Here is a 22,093-nt window from a genome sequence, read left to right on the forward strand (position 1 = left end):
TTTTTATTAATTACCAAGGTTTATACTATCCTGGTCCATCATGGTCCAGCCTGGTCCATCCTGGTCCATTTTGGTTCAGCCCAGCCTGGTGCAGCGGGGCCCAACCGGGTCCAGCCTGGCCTTGCAGCAATAGGAAAATTCTTAAAACCTGTTAAAAGTATATTGAAGGTATACTGATTTATATTCCTTTTTTTTAAGTCTCATTGGACAAGCGACCTTATTCAGCATACATCAGTTTGCAATGGAAAAATATCTTTTATTCTGAGATAATTTTATTAATTTTCTAAGTGATGTATTTTACAAATTTCTGCTGAGACTTTATCTCATCCACTTGTATTTAGCACAGCTATATTACAAGATCTTTCATTGTGTTACAGCACAGACTGGCAAATTAGTTTTTCTACCCACTGTCCTCGGACCTATTATGTTGGTTTAAGTTAATTTAGCAGTTTTATTTAGCACCTAATTTATATGATGTGGGGAGTAATAAAAACTGTGACACAATGTGTCCAGGGACTAGTTCCAAAAAATGGTAGCTAAGCAAGTTATAGTGGTAATGATCTGCTATTTATTTTTGATCTAGTCATAATGAGTTGCACCTCTGTAATCTTTTGAGTACTGTCCATACCAGTATCCATCCCATATTACCAAGATAACGGAAGCACCTAATGGGTCCATGAACAGTGTAGCCAGTTAATGGTAGCTAAGCTACCATTACTGTACTCATCCGAGTACAGTTGTAATGAGTTGTCTGCGTAATCTCTGATCTACCGCCGTTAAGATTAAGTATGGGAGCGAGTACCAAAGTCATTTAACAAAATCACTGGTCTTTGTGTTGCAGGTTCGCAAAGTGTTGGCACGGCGAGAAGTGATAGTGTCAGCAGGAGCTGTTGGTTCCCCTCACCTGCTGATGGTGTCAGGTATCGGCCCGGCTCAGCACCTCACTCAGCATGGGGTCAGTAATGCTCTAATACTGACGTGCTTTTTTTATATATAGAAATTGTGATTTTTTCTTATAAAGTGGCGAGTGTTGTCTCAGACAAGCTGAATGTTGTCTCAGACAAGCTGAATGTTGTCTCAGACAAGCTGAATGTTGTCTAAGACAAGCTGAATGTTGTCTCAGACAAGCTGAATGTTGTCTCAGACAAGCTGAATGTTGTCTCAGACAAGCTGAATGTTGTCTCAGACAAGCTGAATGTTGTCTCAGACAAGCTAAATGTTGTCTCAGACAAGCTGAATGTTGTCTCAGACAAGCTGAATGTTGTCTCAGACAAGCTGAATGTTGTCTCAGACAAGCTGAATGTTGTCTCAGACAAGCTGAATGTTGTCTCAGACAAGCTAAATGTTGTCTCAGACAAGCTAAATGTTGTCTCAGACAAGCTGAATGTTGTCTCAGACAAGCTAAATGTTGTCTCAGACAAGCTGAATGTTGTCTCAGACAAGCTAAATGTTGTCTCAGACAAGCTGAATGTTGTCTCAGACAAGCTGAATGTTGTCTCAGACAAGCTGAATGTTGTCTCAGACAAGCTGAATGTTGTCTCAGATAAGCTGAATGTTGTCTCAGACAAGCTGAATGTTGTCTCAGACAAGCTGAGTGTTGTCTCAGACAAGCTGAATGTTGTCTCAGACAAGCTGAATGTTGTCTCAGACAATCTGAATGTTGTCTCAGATAAGCTGAATGTTGTCTCAGACAAGCTGAATGTTGTCTCAGACAAGCTGAATGTTGTCTCAGACAAGCTGAATGTTGTCTCAGACAAGCTGAATGTTGTCTCAGACAAGCTGAATGTTGTCTCAGACAAGCTGAATGTTGTCTCAGACAAGCTGAATGTTGTCTCAGACAAGCTGAATGTTGTCTCAGACAAGCTGAATGTTGTCTCAGACAAGCTGAATGTTGTCTCAGACAAGCTAAATGTTGTCTCAGACAAGCTGAATGTTGTCTCAGACAAGCTAAATTTTGTCTCAGACAAGCTGAATGTTGTCTCAGACAAGCTAAATGTTGTCTCAGACAAGCTGAATGTTGTCTCAGACAAGCTAAATGTTGTCTCAGACAAGCTGAATGTTGTCTCAGACAAGCTGAATGTTGTCTCAGACAAGCTGAATGTTGTCTCAGACAAGCTGAATGTTGTCTCAGACAACCTGAATGTTGTCTCAGACAACCTGAATGTTGTCTCAGACAACCTGAATGTTGTCTCAGACAAGCTGAATGTTGTCTCAGACAAGCTAAATGTTGTCTCAGACAAGCTAAATGTTGTCTCAGACAAGCTGAATGTTGTCTCAGACAAGCTGAATGTTGTCTCAGACAAGCTGAATGTTGTCTAAGACAAGCTGAATGTTGTCTCAGACAAGCTGAATGTTGTCTCAGACAAGCTGAATGTTGTCTCAGACAAGCTGAATGTTGTCTCAGACAAGCTGAATGTTGTCTCAGACAAGCTGAATGTTGTCTCAGACAAGCTGAATGTTGTCTCAGACAAGCTGAATGTTGTCTCAGACAAGCTGAATGTTGTCTCAGACAAGCTGAATGTTGTCTCAGACAAGCTGAATGTTGTCTCAGACAAGCTGAATGTTGTCTCAGACAAGCTGAATGTTGTCTCAGACAAGCTGAATGTTGTCTCAGACAAGCTGAATGTTGTCTCAGACAAGCTGAATGTTGTCTCAGACAAGCTGAATGTTGTCTCAGACAAGCTGAATGTTGTCTCAGACAAGCTGAATGTTGTCTCAGACAAGCTGAATGTTGTCTCAGACAAGCTGAATGTTGTCTCAGACAAGCTGAATGTTGTCTCAGACAAGCTGAATGTTGTCTCAGACAAGCTGAATGTTGTCTCAGACAAGCTGAATGTTGTCTCAGACAAGCTAAATGTTGTCTCAGACAAGCTGAATGTTGTCTCAGACAAGCTGAATGTTGTCTCAGACAAGCTGAATGTTGTCTCAGACAAGCTAAATGTTGTCTCAGACAAGCTGAATGTTGTCTCAGACAAGCTGAATGTTGTCTCAGACAAGCTGAATGTTGTCTCAGACAAGCTGAATGTTGTCTAAGACAAGCTGAATGTTGTCTCAGACAAGCTGAATGTTGTCTCAGACAAGCTGAATGTTGTCTCAGACAAGCTGAATGTTGTCTCAGACAAGCTGAATGTTGTCTCAGACAAGCTGAATGTTGTCTCAGACAAGCTGAATGTTGTCTCAGACAAGCTGAATGTTGTCTCAGACAAGCTGAATGTTGTCTCAGACAAGCTGAATGTTGTCTCAGACAAGCTGAATGTTGTCTCAGACAAGCTGAATGTTGTCTCAGACAAGCTGAATGTTGTCTCAGACAAGCTGAATGTTGTCTCAGACAAGCTGAATGTTGTCTCAGACAAGCTGAATGTTGTCTCAGACAAGCTGAATGTTGTCTCAGACAAGCTGAATGTTGTCTCAGACAAGCTGAATGTTGTCTCAGACAAGCTGAATGTTGTCTCAGACAAGCTGAATGTTGTCTCAGACAAGCTGAATGTTGTCTCAGACAAGCTGAATGTTGTCTCAGACAAGCTGAATGTTGTCTCAGACAAGCTGAATGTTGTCTCAGACAAGCTGAATGTTGTCTCAGACAAGCTGAATGTTGTCTCAGACAAGCTGAATGTTGTCTCAGACAAGCTGAATGTTGTCTCAGACAAGCTGAATGTTGTCTCAGACAAGCTGAATGTTGTCTCAGACAAGCTGAATGTTGTCTCAGACAAGCTGAATGTTGTCTCAGACAAGCTGAATGTTGTCTCAGACAAGCTGAATGTACTTCGCTGATGAACACAGGGAAATTGATATATTTTTCATTGATGTTCAATACTCTAGTGTAATACTAATTTAAGCTAACCTCAAATAGATCGGGTGGAATTAAGTTAAAGTACATGAGATTAGTTTTACCAAAGTTAGATTAAGTTGGTAATTAATGTTGGTGGCTGTGAAGGCAGTACATACTGAAAAGGGAAGTGATGTAAGAGGGAATTATCTTTCAATCTGTTTGTATAGTTTGTCAATTGTTTTAGCATTTAAAGATATGGGTACAATATCGCCACGAGGAGAAAGGTTGGGTATGTTGCCCTTGTTTCCTGGCATTAACAATAAATAGGTACATGGGTAGTAGGCGACTGTTCACAGTTGCATGCTGGGGATAGGGTCTCACTGCAAATAAGCTTCAGCGATTGGTTTCCTTGGGTTGTCCTGAGTTATTAACCCAAGTAAATCTTCGAAACTACTACTACCACATTGTAATTAAACTACTCCATAAATGAATTTCTCCACAATTAGTAAAGTTACTTATTTTTTTTCCCAAATAAAAAATTTACACCCCAAAATAATCTCTAAGTCGAGGGGACGTTCGCAATCCTTAGTCTTTAACGCCATATTAATCTCTGAATTACACCTTGCTACTTGCAGTTTTCAGTTTGCGATGAGCAGTGTGTAAATGGAAGGAGATTACATCATTCTCACACCAATATTTGCCTCACAAATTCAGACGTTGTTTCTTCATGACAGATACCAGTGGTGGTTGACCTGCCTGGAGTGGGCAGCAACCTGCAGGATCATCCCTCCATCTTTGGCCTCACCTGGACAGTTAAGCCAGGATCTGGTGTCAATCTCTTCAATCTAGTCAGTCCTGTGCACATCAAAAACTACCTCAACAACAGACAAGGTTCATTACTATTCTTTATAGTTGTGCTATTTTATAAGAGCTTGTGAACTTGGCCCATGAAGCAATGATAGTTTGGACAGTGTAAATTATTTTTTGGAATAACTCAACGAAAAATTAACATCACGAAATTTATGTATTTCATTAACGTTAAGTGATTCTAACCAAATTTAAGCTGACCTAAGATAGACTGAGTATAATTAGGCTAAATAATATTACATGAATTTTAGCAAGACTAGTGGAGTTTGCTAACTCTATTTTGGCACAAAAATGTTTGAAGGGTAAGGTCCCTCAAGGAAACATCCATTACATTTAGTGGAAACTGTCTTACTTCTAGATATCCTGACCCATATAAAGTTAGTTTGTTAAATTTTTTGAGAGTACGTATGATTATACTAGCAAACAACTGAGCCACAAGTCATGTTAGGTACAGCTGCTGTAACTGATGGCGCGTGTTTACTCACCAGGTCCTTTAACAAGTCCACTGGGAGTGGAGGCCAATGCCTGGAGCCTGGCTGAGGTGGGTGACCCCTATTGGCCTGACCTTCAGTACCTCTTCATATCCGGCACTCCGGCTCTTGATGATGGTCTCTTCATCACTGACATCATCGGCTTCAGGAGAGATGTAAGTTTATCACTGACGTCATCAGCTTCATGAGACATGTTTTGCCCCTTGGTAGCCTTTTTCATCTGTTTTGCGAGCTGTGAACATTGTCAATCTTATATTTCACTTTCTGTGAGTTTTATCAGTTAGTAACTGGATTAACAAAGCTCACATTGAGGAGGAAAATATTTGTTTAACAAAAATAACTTATGCTGCGTGTCATAATAACATACAACCTGCTACAGTAAATGCTCACATTGACTAGTCTTACTTCGTAAGTTGTTTGTTCTTCCTCCTTTGTATAATAATAATGGTGATACTAAACCCATAGGTGCCATACAGTACCTGAGGAATGAGAGGTAATCAGGTCTGATCCAAGGAAAGAAAGATAGCTCAAGTTCCTTCAAATTAAGATCTCTTCATCAGCTTTAAGTCTCCCTCACACTTCTTGAAGTGTTCTTGATATTTCTCCTTCCTCCTTTCCCAGTACACCATCTTGCCATCCCCTCAAGGAAAGCTATTTGATTCCAGTAAAAGGGTCATGATCCAAGGAATGGGCCTATCCCTTCCATGGATTGAATCTGCAGTGCTCGTCATTACAATGTGCTGGGTGGAAAGTAACCTTCATACTTTGTCGACACTAATACCCCATCTTGGTAGGTGTCTTGGCCAGACAAAAAGTAATGCTGACGTTGGAAATGCGCTGTGTAGTCTTGAGTGCTGAAGTTGTCGGATATATTTGGCCACTGTCAAATTAATATGGTAAGAAGTCACTGACTCAAGAGACAATTGCACAGAACATTGGATCACATAAGGAAGCCTTCTAAAGAAACAAATGATAGAAGCCATGGATGTGTGTGAGCTTTCAGTGAGGGCCTGGTTGTGTCAGTCCTTTGAAGAGTGTTGATGACATGTCCACATCAAAAATAGTGCCCAAATTAGTGGCCTGGTTGCTAAAGCTCTCGCTTCCCACGGCGAGAGTCTGGGTTCGATTCCCGACGAGAGTAGAAGCATTGGGCGTGTTTCCAGACACAGGTTGTCTATGATCCTCATCAGTAAAATGGGTACCTGGGTGTTAGTCGACTGGTGTGGGTCGCATCCTGGGACTGACTTAATTTGCCCGAAATCCTCAGCATAACAAGCGGCTTTCTATTATAGTAGTGTGTCACTGATGTCAGCTAAGCCTATATACCTTGTACATGTACTTGTAGAAATATATTATTATTATTATTATTATTATTATTATTATTATTATTATTATTATTATTATTATTATTATTATTAAAACACATCGAGAGGAACCAAGAAAAAAGTCTCCACTAACATAAACTATAAGAACATAAGAACATAAGAAAGGAGGAACACTGCAGGAGGCCTGTTGGCCCATACTAGGCAGGTCCTTTACAATTCATCCCACTAACAAAACATTTGCCCAACCCAATTTTCAATGCTACGCAAGAAATAAGCTCTGATGTGAAAGTCCCACTCAAATCCAACCCCTCCCACTCATGTACTTATCCAACCTAAATTTGAAACTACCCAAAGTCCCAGCCTCAATAACCCAACTAGGTAGACTGTTCCACTCATCAACTACCCTATTTCCAAACCAATACTTTCCTATGTCCTTTCTAAATCTAAACTTGTCTAATTTAAATCCATTACTGAGGGTTCTCTCTTGGAGAGACATCCTCAAGACCTTATTAATATCCCCTTTATTAATACCTATCTTCCACTTATACACTTCGATCAGGTCTCCCCTCATTCTTCGTCTAACAAGTGAATGTAACTTAAGAGTCTTCAATCTTTCTTCATAAGGAAGATTTCTAATGCTATGTATTAATTTAGTCATCCTACGCTGAATGTTTTCTAACGAATTAATGTCCATTCTGTAATATGGAGACCAGAACTGAGCTGCATAATCTGGGTGAGGCCTTACTAATGATGTATAAAGCTGCAGTATGACCTCTGGACTTCTGTTGTTTACACTTCTTGATATAAATCCGAGTAATCTATTTGCCTTATTACGTACTCTTAGGCATTGCTGTCTTGGTTTAAGGTTGCTGCTTACCATAACCCCCAAGTCCTTTTCGCAATCTGTATGGCTAAGTTCTACATCATTTAACTTATAAGTACTAGGATTATGGGCACTCCCAAGCTTCAGAACCTTGCATTTATCTACATTGAACTGCATCTGCCACTTTTCTGACCAAGAATAGAGTTTGTTTAAATCCTCCTGAAGTTCCATAATATCTACGTTTGAATCAATTATCCTACCTATCTTTGTGTCATCGGCGAATTTGCTCATATCACTAGTAATTCCCTCATCAAGATCATTGATATATATTATAAACAACAACGGGCCCAAGACTGATCCCTGTGGAACGCCACTTGTTACAGATCCCCACTCGGATTTAACCCCCATTTATGGACACTCTCTGCTTCCTGTCAGTGAGCCATGACTCGATCCACGAGAGCACTTTTCCCCCAATGCCATGAGCTGCCACTTTCTTTAACAGTCTATGGTGCGGAACTCTATCAAAAACCTTACTAAAATCTAAGTAAATAATATCAAATTCTTTATCGTGGTCAACAGCCTCAAAAGCTTTACTGAAGAAAGTTAATAAATTAGTTAGACAAGACCGGCCTCTTGCGAATCCATGCTGAGTATCATTAATCAAGCTATGCTTATCGAGATGGCTTCTTATAATCTCAGCTATAATTGACTCTAGTAATTTGCCTACAATTGAGGTCAGGCTTATTGGGCGGTAATTTGACGGTAACGATTTGTCCCCTGTTTTAAAAATAGGAATTACATTAGCCATCTTCCACATATCAGACACTACACCTGTTTGAAGAGATAAATTAAAAATATTAGTTAATGGTTCACAGAGTTCCATTTTGCATTCCTTAAGAACCCTTGAAAAAACCTCATCAGGACCCGGCGACTTATTTTGCTTCAGTCTGTCTATCTGCTTCACAACCATCTCACTAGTGACTGTGATGTTACATAATTTATCTTCTTCTGGCCCACTATAAAAATTAATTACTGGAATATTGTTAGTGTCTTCCTGTGTAAAAACCTGAGAGAAAATAATTATTAAAAATCAAGCACATTTCATTCTCTTTGTCAGTAAGGTGCCCATAGTTATTTTTAAGGGGACCTATCTTATCTCTAACTTTTGTTCTATAGACCTGGAAAATTTTTTTTGGGTTAGTTTTAGAATCCCTAGCAACTTTAATTTCATAGTGTTACTTCAGACTTAATACCCGCTTTTATGCAACAGTTCAAGCGATCTCGGACATGTTGAAGATTGAGACACTTATGCAGCATATGGGAATCTTTATTCAGGAAACGTTTCGCCACACAGTGGCTTCATCAGTCCAATACAAAGAGGAAGGCGTAAGGAGAGGAGGAGTATGAGGTAATCAGTCCCTCAGCCTGGAGTCGATGTGTTCAGTCCATCAATCTTGTAGAATGTACAGCATAGGGCCGTAGACGTGGCTTATGTACTGTAGTGAGGTGAGGTGAAGCAGGCGGAGGCGGGGTCATAGTGGTACCATCCACTAGTCGAAGTAGGTCTTCGTCCAAAGATTGAACAGTACATAAGCCACGTCTACGGCCCTATGCTGTACATTCTACAAGATTGATGGACTGAACACATCGACTCCAGGCTGAGGGACTGATTACCTCATACTCCTCCTCTCCTTACGCCTTCCTCTTTGTATTGGACTGATGAAGCCACTGTGTGGCGAAACGTTTCCTGAATAAAGATTCCCATATGCTGCATAAGTGTCTTAATCTTCAACTTGTCGGTTTTTCAAACCATTCATCACAACTGTCAGACACTGCAGCATCATGGGATCTTGTTACAAAGAATTCTTCAACACTTGTTCAACCTTTGGACGAAGACCTACTTCGACTAGTGGATGGTACCACTATGACCCCGCCTCCGCCTGCTTCACCTCACCTCACTACAGTACATAAGCCACGTCTACGGCCCTATGCTGTACATTCTACAAGATTGATGGACTGAACACATCGACTCCAGGCTGAGGGACTGATTACCTCATACTCCTCCTCTCCTTACGCCTTCCTCTTTGTATTGGACTGATGAAGCCACTGTGTGGCGAAACGTTTCCTGAATAAAGATTCCCATATGCTGCATAAGTGTCTCAATCTTCAACTTGTCGGTTTTTCAAACCATTCATCACGATCTCGGACATACAATGCCACCCCACCCCCCTTCCCGATACTTCTATCTACTTGGAACAATTTAAAACCCTGAATATGACATTCCGCAGGCATGTCCCGACTTTTTGAATTAAACCACGTCTCAGTTAAGGCAAATACATCAATGTTACCTGCACTAGCAACTAATCTCAACTCGTCCATCTTATTCCTAGCAATACGGCAATTAGCATAATAAACATTGAAAGACTCTCCTTTCTCTTTACCCTTCCTGCTCATTTCTGTTTTTCTACTAAACCTATTACTGTCCTTATCATCCAAAGTCCCTGGCTTTTCAATATATACCTCGTTCTGCTTATTACTAGTTCCCCTAGAACTCGTAATATTACTACACTGGGACTTCACTGTTTTCCTGCCACTAACTATTCCTAGTTTAAAGTCCTAACTGCTCCCTCCACTGCAGTTGCCAGTGCTACCACCCCAGACCTAGATAAGTGAACCCCATCCCTGGCATACATGTCATTTCTGCCATAGAAGAGGTCCCAGTTGTCAATGAATGTTACCGCATTTTCCTTACAGTATTTGTCCAGCCAGCAATTGACACCAATTGCCCTGGACAACCATTCATTTCCAACTCCTCTCCTTGGCAAAATACCACATATGACAGGCTTCCCACCCTTACTCCTAATTATTTCTATTGCTGACCTATACCTGCTAATCAGGTCTTCACTCCTACATCTGCCAACATCGTTGCCTCCAGCACTGAGACAGATAATAGGATTGCTCCCATTACCTCTCATGATGTAATCCAGACGGCTAACAATATCCTCCATACCAGCCCCAGGAAAGCAAACTCTCTGTCTCCTACTCCTGTCCTTCAAGCAGAACGCCCTATCCATATACCTAACTTGGCTATCCCCAACAACAACAATATTCTTACCTTCCTTGGTGTCGTTCGTCGTGTTGTTCCCAGTAGTCGACTCACATTCGTCGGGTAGCACTGAGAATGTATTAGATGTTTCCACAACAGTTTCCACGGCAGACTCTTTCTTCTTCATCGTTTCTACCTTTCCATTCGTCTTCTTGATCGTCAACTTCGTTCCGTGGTGTCCAGCCACTGACCAGTTTCCCTTCTTGACCTGAGGACTCAAAACAGGAGGACTACTACGAATCTTCTTGTTTTCCTCGGTCAGTCGCCGAATCTTCATCTTCACCATCCTCAATTCATCCTTAAGCTGTTGGTAAAGTTGCTCGATGGAGGGCATCTTGCTTCAATTCGTAGAGAGCGCGCAAACAGGTCTTCACAGAGCTAAGTACACGTCAACACTGCGCAAAAGCCAACTCAATCAGGAGCTACTGCGCAGCACGTCTGCACGGTGTAGTGTACCTAGAATTGCTCTGTGCTCATTTGCCAGAATCCTTCACAAAGTGTGGTGCAAAGATTTCATGAAAGACAGTGCTCCTTGCTACACTGCGAAATCTATCGTTCAGTGGCTTCTTGACTGTGAGGAAGCTTACTTCGATATCTGGCCAAGACTTGAACCCCATTCAGAACCTCCGGGTTGTGAAAAATTTACTAGGGATAGGATATCAGGCCACTCCACAGCTGGAGCACGCCACCTGTAAGTCATGGGGGAATTTACCCCATGAAACTGAAGAATGCGCATTAGTCACTTAAAAGATAGTTAGAGGATGTCCTAACCCTCAAGGAACAACCTATTTTGTGGTCGTGGTTTAAGAGAGGACCGAAATACTTTAATGTATTTTGTGGTCGTGGTTTAAGAGAAGACCGAAATACTTTAATGTATTTTGTGGTCGTTGTTTAAGAGAGGACCGAAATACTTTAATGTATTTTGTGGTCGTGGTTTAAGAGAGGACCTACAGACTTTAATGTATTTTGTGGTCATGGTTTAAGAGAAGGCCTACATATTTTAATGACGAACACCGTAATTGTCTGCTGTTTTCCCAGGCGCTGTATCAACCTAATATTTTAATACATCCCCCTAATTAATAATTATCCCATCTGCTCAAACTCCCATAGTTCTTCCATAGATATTTTGGCCCAATTAAAGGTCAGCAGGGGTTCAACATTGGGCCCATGCTGACTCGACCAAAGAGCCGGGGAACCGTACGGCTGAGGTCAAGAAACCCTCGTGACCCTCCACTCATTGACCCTAACTTCCTGAGCCATCCTGATGATGTCACCACCTTCATACGGGGTAAGTCGCTGACATTCGTTTATCGTAATTGCTAATTCTGTTCTAAATTATTTTTTTTAGTGTAATCAGAGGTGTTAACTTACAGGGGTTATACAGTACCTTAGAGAGCCTTCACATACTGGGATTATTATTGCTGCTGTGTGATTAAATTCAACGTGATTTATTTTTCTTTATAGCCAGTCCTGCAGTATAGAACAGGCATCTTAATCTACCGATAATAATAATAATAATAATAATAATAATAATAATAATAATAATAATAATAATAATAATAATAATAATAATAATAATAATAATAATGATAATAATAATAATGTTATTTATTTTATTATAATTAATTATTATTACAATCAGAAATAAGCTCTAAACCCTACAGGAAGATGATAGAGCAGAGTTACTAGTGTAAGAGACATAGTCAATAAGGGCAGCAGGAGCGGTATAAGGAAAACATAATGAACCATGTTGTAATAAAAGAGTCGATGACAAAAAGTCAAAGAGAGAGTCTACATTGTAGACAGAGTCTACATCATAGAGAGAGTCTACATTGTAGACAGAGTCTACATCGTAGAGAGAGTCTTCATCAAAGAGAGAGTCTACATCAAAGAGAGAGTCTACATCGTAGACAGAGTCTACATCAAAGAGAGTCTACATCAAAGAGAGAGTCTACATCAAAGAGAGTCTACATCATAGAGAGAGTCTACATCAAAGAGAGTCTACATCATAGAGAGAGTCTACATCAAAGAGAGAGTCTACATCAGGTTGAATACCAGTACTCATAGTCATGGAAGTCCATGCTGGATACCAGTAATCTTTGTCATGGAAGTCCATGCTGGATACCAGTACTCTTATTCATGGAAGACCAGGCTGGGTACCAGCAATCTTTGTCATGGAAGGACAGGCTGGGTACCAGCAATCTTTGTCATGGAAGGCCAGGCTGGGTACCAGCAATCTTTGTCATGGAAGGACAGGCTGGGTACCAGCAATCTTTGTCATGGAAGGCCAGGCTGGGTACCAGCAATCTTTGTCATGGAAGGACAGGCTGGGTACCAGCAATCTTTATCATGGAAGGCCAGGCTGGGTACCAGCAATCTTTGTCATGGAAGGACAGGCTGGGTACCAGCAATCTTTGTCATGGAAGGCCAGGCTGGGTACCAGCAATCTTTGTCATGGAAGGACAGGCTGGGTACCAGCAATCTTTATCATGGAAGGCCAGGCTGGGTACCAGCAATCTTTGTCATGGAAGGCCAGGCTGGGTACCAGCAATCTTTGTCATGGAAGGCCAGGCTGGGTACCAGCAATCTTTGTCATGGAAGGCCAGGCTGGGTACCAGCAATCTTTGTCATGGAAGGACAGGCTGGGTACCAGCAATCTTTGTCATGGAAGGACAGGCTGGGTACCAGCAATCTTTGTCATGGAAGGACAGGCTGGGTACCAGCAATCTTTGTCATGGAAGGCCAGGCTGGGTACCAGCAATCTTTGTCATGGAAGACCAGGCTGGGTACCAGCAATCTTTGTCATGGAAGACCAGGCTGGGTACCAGCAATCTTTGTCATGGAAGGCCAGGCTGGGTACCAGCAATCTTTGTCATGGAAGGACAGGCTGGGTACCAGCAATCTTTGTCATGGAAGGACAGGCTGGGTACCAGCAATCTTTGTCATGGAAGGACAGGCTGGGTACCAGCAATCTTTGTCATGGAAGGACAGGCTGGGTACCAGCAATCTTAGAGAAGCCTCGCCACCTGTTTCCTTCATTCATCCATATTTTAGTGTTGACAAAAATATGCTTATCATCACGTGAATCACTGACACCTTACTGATTATACAAGTGCCTGCAGAATAGCAGTTAACCAGGTTTGAGCCAGTGAAAGGACATGCAGGGGAGGTAAGCTCAACTTTCTTGGATCAAGACCGTACTGAAAAAGTGGTGGTAGCTAACTATGTATGACAACCTGCGTAATGATTTTTCTTCTTGTACTGTTGGTCATGTTGTTATTTAAATGTACAACTTGGAAAATATTTATTCGCCCAATTTGTATTTGTATTCGTATGACATATTCAGTTCCTACTAACTGAATAAGATATTCATACATCTTTATAAAGTCAGCAAAATAGTGTACAAACACATAATTTATGTAAATACATTCCGAAACCAATAACACTTACAATAATCTAGTTGGTTATGATTATTTGCAGGTATAAAATTTTCTCTGGCAATTGGCAACACGTCAGCTCTGAAGATTGATCACGAAGCCAAATTCTACGATACGGTAAGTTTACATATTTTAATCTGGTAGTTATATAGTTTTACTGATAATATATGCTATTTTAAACTGGTATTTAGTCTTGTATTAATGTCATATGTTTTATTTATGAGTCTCTAAGTTAACATTGCCACCAACTTCTAGTGACATCGTTCATCAGGTTTGGAGAATTAACCATTATCACAAACTGATTTTGATATAACCACTTTAATAGATTTTGTATTTATGTTTATTGTAGATCAGATTTTAGGAATAATCTTCTTACGTGGTTTTTTAAAATGATTAATATGAGTTTTTGAGAGATAGATGTAACTCTTGTGTTAGTGTAATAATTTTTTTTTACAGACTAGAGAACTGAATAGCCTCATTAGCTAAAATGTTTTGTAAATTCGACAGTTTTTACCAATCATTAGCAGTGACTGATTACTGTTACTAAGTATTATTAACAATTACATACTTGCTTGGTCTTGTTATATACTTAATTATTCAGGTTTTGCCTGGATGTGAGAAGGAAGTATATGGATCTGATAGTTACTGGGCTTGCTTCACTCGACACATGGCCCAGACAACATTCCACCCAGCTGGTACCTGCAAGATGGCTCCACCTTCTGACCCTTACGGGGTTGTTGATCACACACTCAAGTAAGTGCACTTTTTTTTTTTAACTACTATTGTCTTGAATACCTGAGTATAAAGCACAGTCAAAAAGTTGCAAGCCAACTAAACAAAGTAATCTTGGAGCTGTTGTGGAAGTTTAATTTAGATTATCTGCATAATCTGCCTCTTGCTCTGCACTTAGTGTTATTCCTACAGTATTTTGATATCCTTCAGGTAGATGTCGGGAAAAACAGATATTTTCATGTATTTAAGTTCATTAACATTGAAACAGCTTCTATACAAATATTCTTTCTGTTCTGAGAAAGTTAGAACATAGGGAAGACCACAGGTTCAGTTTGTAAACAAGTGAAGCGATGTCATCAGTGCCACTGGAGTATCCTTCCCAAAGGCGTCCCATTCACTGACGCCTATAAAAAGCGCCAGTCTTCTTGCCTTTGCTCCAATCACTGAAGTAGATACTCTGGCTGGTTTTAACAATAGGTTAGACAAATACCCACTAGAGACACTTCTTAAAAATGCTCATAGTTTAAAATAAGTCCCTAAATGTCTTAATGAGTATGTCTCGCAACTCAAACCAATGTTTTACAAAACCACACTTATGCCTATAGAACATTATTCGAAGAAGCCCACCCATGGGTGACCCTTTAGGCCAATCAACTCCATTGTAATTATTGTTTTTACAATGTTCCAGTAGATGCCTTCCTTCAAGGAAGTCTTGCATCCATTTTACAGTCGTCTAAATCTTCTAAAACTATCATATACTATGCTAAATTATTGTACCAAACAGCTCTAAGATCACATACAAGTTAATCTTTACACACAGATTACGAGGAGTATCAGGAGTACGTGTGGTGGATGCTTCCATCATGCCGCAGATTGTGTCTGGCAACCTCAACGCACCAACCATTATGGTTGGTGAGAGAGCTGCTGATCTTATTAAGCAAGATTGGGGCATCTCCATTTAATTCTTGTTAAAAAAGTACAGTCCTTAGAATATACCTGGAATATCCCTGGAGGGTGTTCCGGGGTCAACGCCCCCATGGCCCGGTCCATGACCGCGATATAACTGACATGAGTTATTGCTTAAAAATGAAACTGACCATGGTTGGTTATGTTAAGTGTATACCAATAACTGGAAAATATGACATATGCACTCGGTGTGTGTGAGAATAAATAACAGAATCAATGTGTACACATGTGGATAAAGACTTTCAATAGCATCGATGTCCTCTCAAAAGAGGTGAGGGGTTGTGTACCACAAGGCTCAGTATTGGAACCATTCTCTTTCTGGGTTATGTGAATGACATACCCAATGGAATTTTAAGTCTGATATATGTCTGTTCACTGTTGACATAAAAGTAGTGAGACTATAAACAGATGAGGATGGGGAAAGGTTGCAAATGGATCTAGACAAACTACAAGGTTGGTCTTCCTTTTGATTATAATAATAATAATAATAATAATAACACAAGGTTGGTCAAAAAAGTTGTTGCTTGAATTCAACCCCAATAAATTCAAAGTTATGAAAACTGGCGATGAGGCAAGAAGACCAGACGTAAAGAATAGATGGGGAACAGAACTACACGCCTTTCTCAAAGAAAAAGATCTAGGAGTAAGCATACTACCTACCAAATCACAAGTCTCTCACATCAGCCGAGAAACCTCTGCAGCCAATGCTCATCTGATAAATCTAAGACTGGCCTCCAAGAATCTCAACAGTCATTCCGAGTACTTCATCCCTCACATTATCTTGGAGTATGCATCACCAGCACGCCATCCACGCCTTAGGACGCTTAAGAAACTGGAGAAAATGCAGAAGTATGCAATGAGACTAGTTCCAGAGCTGAGGGATATGAATTATGAAGAGAGACTAAAGGAATTGAATCTAATAACCCTGGAGGACAGAAGGACCAGAGGAGACATAACAACATACAAAATATTATGGAAAAATGATAAAGCGGACAGGAATAGGCTGTTTGTGAAGTGGAAGATGAAGACACAAATGAGTCTCAGGGATGTCAGGAAGTATTTCTTCAGTTTCAAGGTGGTCAGGAAGAGAAATTACTTTGACGATGTGGAGGCACTCTTCATGCCTAATTTTAAGAATAATGACAGGGCTCACGAGGCTAGGAGAGTGAATCTGGCAAGTGGCAAGTTGAGAGCCAAGGGCAGGAACTAAGATTTCACCCCTGCACTCACATATATTCGAGTACACAAAGAGAATGCGAGAAGAATCAACAGCATCATTGTACGCGCGTACCAATTAATACTCACTAAGTGCCAGAGTGCAGAATCAACAGTATCAATTGTAAAAATACGTAGAAACACAGATGAGAGTGAATAATCAACAGTATCACTGTATACCCACCTGAATAAACTCGTACCTAGTATCAGAATGTGAAGAATCAACAATATCACTGTATACCCACCTGAATATACTCACACCTAGTATCAGAATGTGAAGAATCAATAGTATCACTGTATACCCGCCTGAATAAACTCGTACCTAGTATCAGAATGTGAAGAATCAACAATATCACTGTATACCCACCTGAATATACTCACACCTAGTATCAGAATGTGAAGAATCAATAGTATCACTGTATACCCGCCTGAATAAACTCATACCTAGTATCAGAATGTGAAGAATCAACAGTATCACTGTATACCCGCCTGAATAAACTCACACCTAGTATCAGAATGTGAAGAATCAAAAGTCTCACTATACCCACCTGAATAAATTCACACCTAGTATCAGAATGTGAAGAATCAACAGTATCGCTGTATACCCCCCTGAATAAACTCACACCTAGTATAAGAATATGAAGAATCAATAGTATCACTATACCAACCCGAATAAACTCACACCTAGTATCATAAGAACATAAGAACAAAAGAAAGAAGGAACACTGCAACATGCCTACTGACCCATGCGGAGCAGGTCCATGTCCTCCCCCGGATTAGACCAATGACCCCCACGGATTAGCCCAATGACCCACCCAGTCTGGTCACCTCCACTCAAGGATGGAGCACTGCACCAGACCCAGCAGCACAAGCTAGTCAGGTCCAACTCACACCCACCCACACCCACTCATGTATTTATCTAACCTATTTTTAAAACTACACAACGTTTTAGCCTCAATAACTGTACTCGGGAGTTTGTTCCATTCATCCACAACTCTATTACCAAACCAGTGCTTTCCTATATCCTTCCTGAATCTGGAATTTTTCAACTTGAAACCATTGCTGCCAGTCCTGTCTTGGCAGGAAATTTTCGGCACGCTATTTACATCCCCTTTATTTATTCCTGTTTTCCATTTATACACCTCGATCATATCCCCCCTAATTCTACGCCTTTCGAGAGTGCAGATTCAGGGCCCTCAGTCTATCCTCATAGGGAATTTTCTGATACATGGGATCATCTTTGTCATCCTCCTCTGTACGTTTTCCAGAGCATTTATATCCATTCTGTGATACGGTGACCAGAACTGAACAGCATAGTCTAAATGAGGCCTAACCAAGGATATATAGAGTTGAAAAACAACCGGAAGACTTTTATTATTTATACTTCTAGATATGAAGCCAAAAATTCTGTTGGCTTTATTGTGAACATTAATGCACTGTTGTCTTGGAACTCCTAAATCCTTTTCACAATAAGTAGTATTAAGATTTACATTATTTAGTTTATATGTGGCATGGTTATTTAACTGTCCAACATTTAGAACTTTGCATTTGTCAATATTAAATTGCATGTGCCACTTCTCCGACCATTGCATCAGTCTATTCAAATCATACTTGAGTGCTCTAGTGTCCTCATTAGAATGAACTGGACGGCCTATTTTGGTGTCATCAGCAAATTTACTTATGTCGCTATTTATTCCCTCATCTATGTCGTTTATGTAAATTGTGAACAACAACGGGCCCAACACTGACCCCTGAGGAACACCCCTTGTGACGTGCCCCCATTCTGATTTCTCCCCATTGATGCAAACTCTGCTGTCTTTTTGTCAGCCATGCGTCTACCCAGGAAAAAAATTCTCCTCCTATTCCGTGTGCCTTAAGTTTCCTCAATAGCCTCTGGTGTGGAACTCTATCGAAAGCCTTACTGAGTCCATATACACAATATCATATTCATTACCATGATCTACCTCCTCAAACACCTAAGTGAAAAAAGTTATTAAATTCCTAAGTCAGGAACGCCCCTTTGTAAAACCGTGTTGAGATTCATTAATCAATCTGTGCCTGTCAAGATGGCTACGAATTGCTTCGGCAATTATTGATTCCATAAATTTTCCCACTATGGAGGTAAGGCTTATTGGTCTATAGTTCGAAGCCAAGGACCTGTCACCTGCCTTGTAAATAGGTATTACGTTTGTCATTTTCCATTTATCAGGCACTATGCCAGTTTGTAGTGATATGTTAAAAAGATTAGCCAAAGGTATGCTAAGTTCCTCTTTACATTTTTTAACACACTTGCAAACAGTTCATCAGGACCTGGGGATTTGTTAGGGTTTAGTTTCTCTATTTGTCTGAGGACCATATCACTAGTTACCGAAATCGTACATAGTTTATTATCATCCTGTTCTACATAATCTATTATTTCAGGAATATCGCTTGTATTTTCCTGGGTGAAAACTGAGAGGAAGTAGGTATTTAGTATTTCACACATATCCTTATCACTGTCAGTGATCTGACCAGAGTTACTCTTAAGTGGGCCAATCTTGTCCCTAATCTTACTTCTGTATACCTGAAAGAACCCTTTTGGATTAGTCTTGGAATCCCTTGCGACCTTAGCCTCATAATCCCTTTTTGCTTTTCTTATTCCTTTCTTTATTTCTCTCTTAACTGCCCATCCCCTCTTTTGATAACGCCTATATATGCCTCTCTTTTGACCAATGAGACGTTTTAATCTATTGTTCATCCATTTGGGATCATTTTTGTTAGATCTAATTTCCCTACTTGGAACAAAAGTTGTCTGGGCAGCTAGAACTATGCTCTGAAAAACGTCATATTGGCAACCAAGATCACCTACCTGATCCATAGTCAGGACATCCCAATTTAGCCCACCCAGATAATTTTTCAGTCCCATGAAGTCGACCAAGCGAAAATCTGGGACAGAGATTTGATTGCAGTTATCTGGGTAATTCCATGATATATTGTAACTAAGTGTTTTGTGATCACTTTCTCCTAGCTCATCATTAACCTCAAGATTATTTATTAGTGAATCTTTGTTGGCAAGAACCAAGTCAAGCAGATTGCTTCCTCTAGTTGGTTCTGTCACAACCTGTTCTAAAAAGCAATCCTGAACCGTATCAAGAAAGTCTCTAGACTCAAGATTTCCTGTCATATTGTTCTAATCAATTTGTCTAAAGTTAAAATCTCCCATTATCACAACATTTTCATATCTAGATGCCTTATGAATTTCATCCCATAGCAGTTTACTGCCCTCCCTATCAAGGTTTGGGGGCCTATAAATCACACCCAAAATTAATTTGTCGCGTCCCTCGAGAAACTGCAGCCACACAGATTCAGTGTTCGATGTTTCTAATCTTATATCATGTCTAAGACAACAATTTAGATTATCTCTGACATATATCGCCACACCACCACCCTTCCTGTTGACCCTATCTGTGTGGAATAGTTTATAACCCTGTATGTTGCATTCAGAAGGCATTTCTCTATCTTTCATGTTGAACCAGGTCTCTGCCATACCAATAATATCTATATTACCTACACTTGCAAGTAATCTTAGCTCATCTATCTTATTTCTTAGACTCCTACTATTTGTATAGTAAACTTTAAAGGAGCTAGTCACTCGTTGCCCTCTACTGTCTCTGTTTGTTGATCAGTTGATTTGCCATTACTAGCAACTTTATTTTGAATATTGTCTTTTAAACATAACTCTGAGGTATCCCAGTAATAACTGCTGTTTTTAACCCTAATGCTGCAGCCTGATTGTTTCCCACAAACACCCATACCTCTATAATCTATCAGTTTAAATTCCTAGACAAGTCATTAATTACCCTCTCAATTGAATTGGCTAATGCAACCACTCCATCCTTGCATACACATCACGTTTGCCAAAGAATAGGTCCCAGTTATCAATGAATGGGATTGCAAGTTCCTTGCAGCACCTTTCTAGGCAAGATGCTACATATGACTTGGATCCCTCCCTTAGACCTAACTACTTCTATGGCTGACCTGTACTTATCCAGCAGCTCCTCTCTCCTGCCCTTCCCAATGTCATTACCTCCAGCGCTAAGACAGATACTGGGCTTGTTCCCATTACCTGCCTTAATATTATCCAACCTGCTGACTATGTCACCAACACCAGCTCCAGGAAGATACACTCTCTGTCTGACCTTTCTGTCTGTTACAAAATGCACGGTCCATATATCTTACCTGAGAATCGCCTACTATTAAAATATTCTTACCTTGATTAGCAGGGTAATCAGTGGTATCTTCAGCCTCACTAACCACTGAAGTACACTCGTCTTGGGGAACAGAGAATCGATTTCCTACCTTCACATCTTCTCTATTAACTCACCTCATCTTCCTTCTTCCTGAACTGTGAACCACTTGCCACTTAAAGCGGCTACCACTATCACTGCTGGTGACCATTCCTTCCTTACCAGCTAAATCATTCTCACACTCGCTCCCAAACTCATCTATGCGAAGTTTCAGCCTCCTATTTTCCTCCTGAAGAAGTTGAACCTCCTTCTTCAACACTTTAACCTGAGATTCTAAATCACTACAACAAGACATGGTGCTTGGTAACAGCCCACGCTAACTCCCAAGAGCTTAGGCAGGTATGACCGCAGGTGACCACTGACCTCAGCATACTGACCACTGAGCTCAGCAAAGAATCAACAGTATCACTGTATACACACCTGAATAAACTCACACCTAGTATCATAATGCGAGGAATCAACAGTATCACTGTATACACACCTGAATAAACTCACAAGTAGTACCAGAATGTGAAGAATCAACAGTATCACTATATCCAGTTGAATAAACTCACACCTAGTATCAGAACGTAAAGAATTAACAGTATCACTATACCAACCCGAATAAATTCACACCTAGTATCAGAATTCGAAGAATCAACAGTATCAATGTATTCCCACCTGAATAAAGTCACACCTAGTATCAGAATGTGAAGAATCAACAGTATCACTGTATACCCACCTGAATAAAGTCACATCTAGTATCAGAATGTGAAGAATCAACAGTATCACTATACCCACTTCAATAAACTCACACATAGTATCAGAATGTGAAGAACCGCCTGAATGTATCAGAATGTATACCCGCCTGAATAAACTCACATCTAGTATCAGAATGTGAAGAATCAACAGCATCACTGTATACCCACCTGAATAAACTCACACTTAGTATAAGAATGTTAAGAATCAGCAGTATCACTATACCCGCCTGGATAAATTCACACCTAGTTTCAGAATGTGAAGAATCAACAGTATCACTGCATAGCCACCAGAATAAACTCACACCTAGTAACATAATGTGAAGAATCAACAGTACC

At 40.3% G+C, this 22,093-nt stretch overlaps 1 protein-coding gene across 1 annotated transcript; it reads left to right on the plus strand.

Moving 5' to 3' along the window:
- Window positions 1–787: 787 nt before the first annotated feature.
- Window positions 788–16,054, plus strand: LOC128692550 (glucose dehydrogenase [FAD, quinone]-like). The gene is made up of 7 exons (XM_070090111.1): window positions 788–955; window positions 4,504–4,660; window positions 5,125–5,282; window positions 11,492–11,669; window positions 13,862–13,935; window positions 14,420–14,571; window positions 15,371–16,054. The coding sequence occupies exons 1-7, from the start codon at window positions 911–913 to the stop codon at window positions 15,510–15,512; spliced, it is 906 nt and encodes a 301-aa protein (XP_069946212.1). The 5' UTR covers window positions 788–910; the 3' UTR covers window positions 15,513–16,054.
- The last annotated feature ends 6,039 nt before the right edge of the window (window positions 16,055–22,093 follow it).

The sequence above is a fragment of the Cherax quadricarinatus genome, chromosome 30 (genome assembly GCF_038502225.1).
Source record: "Cherax quadricarinatus isolate ZL_2023a chromosome 30, ASM3850222v1, whole genome shotgun sequence".
In the NCBI taxonomy this organism is placed as follows: Eukaryota; Metazoa; Arthropoda; class Malacostraca; order Decapoda; family Parastacidae; genus Cherax; species Cherax quadricarinatus.

Excerpts from the sequence above, each read along its gene's own strand:
- LOC128692550 (XM_070090111.1), top strand. The coding sequence starts at position 911 with ATGGTGTCAGGTATCGGCCCGGCTCAGCACCTCACTCAGCATGGG. Across the intron at positions 11,670-13,861 it reads TGTCACCACCTTCATACGGG|GTATAAAATTTTCTCTGGCA; the intron begins GTAAGTCGCTGA and ends GATTATTTGCAG. Across the intron at positions 13,936-14,419 it reads AAGCCAAATTCTACGATACG|GTTTTGCCTGGATGTGAGAA; the intron begins GTAAGTTTACAT and ends TTAATTATTCAG.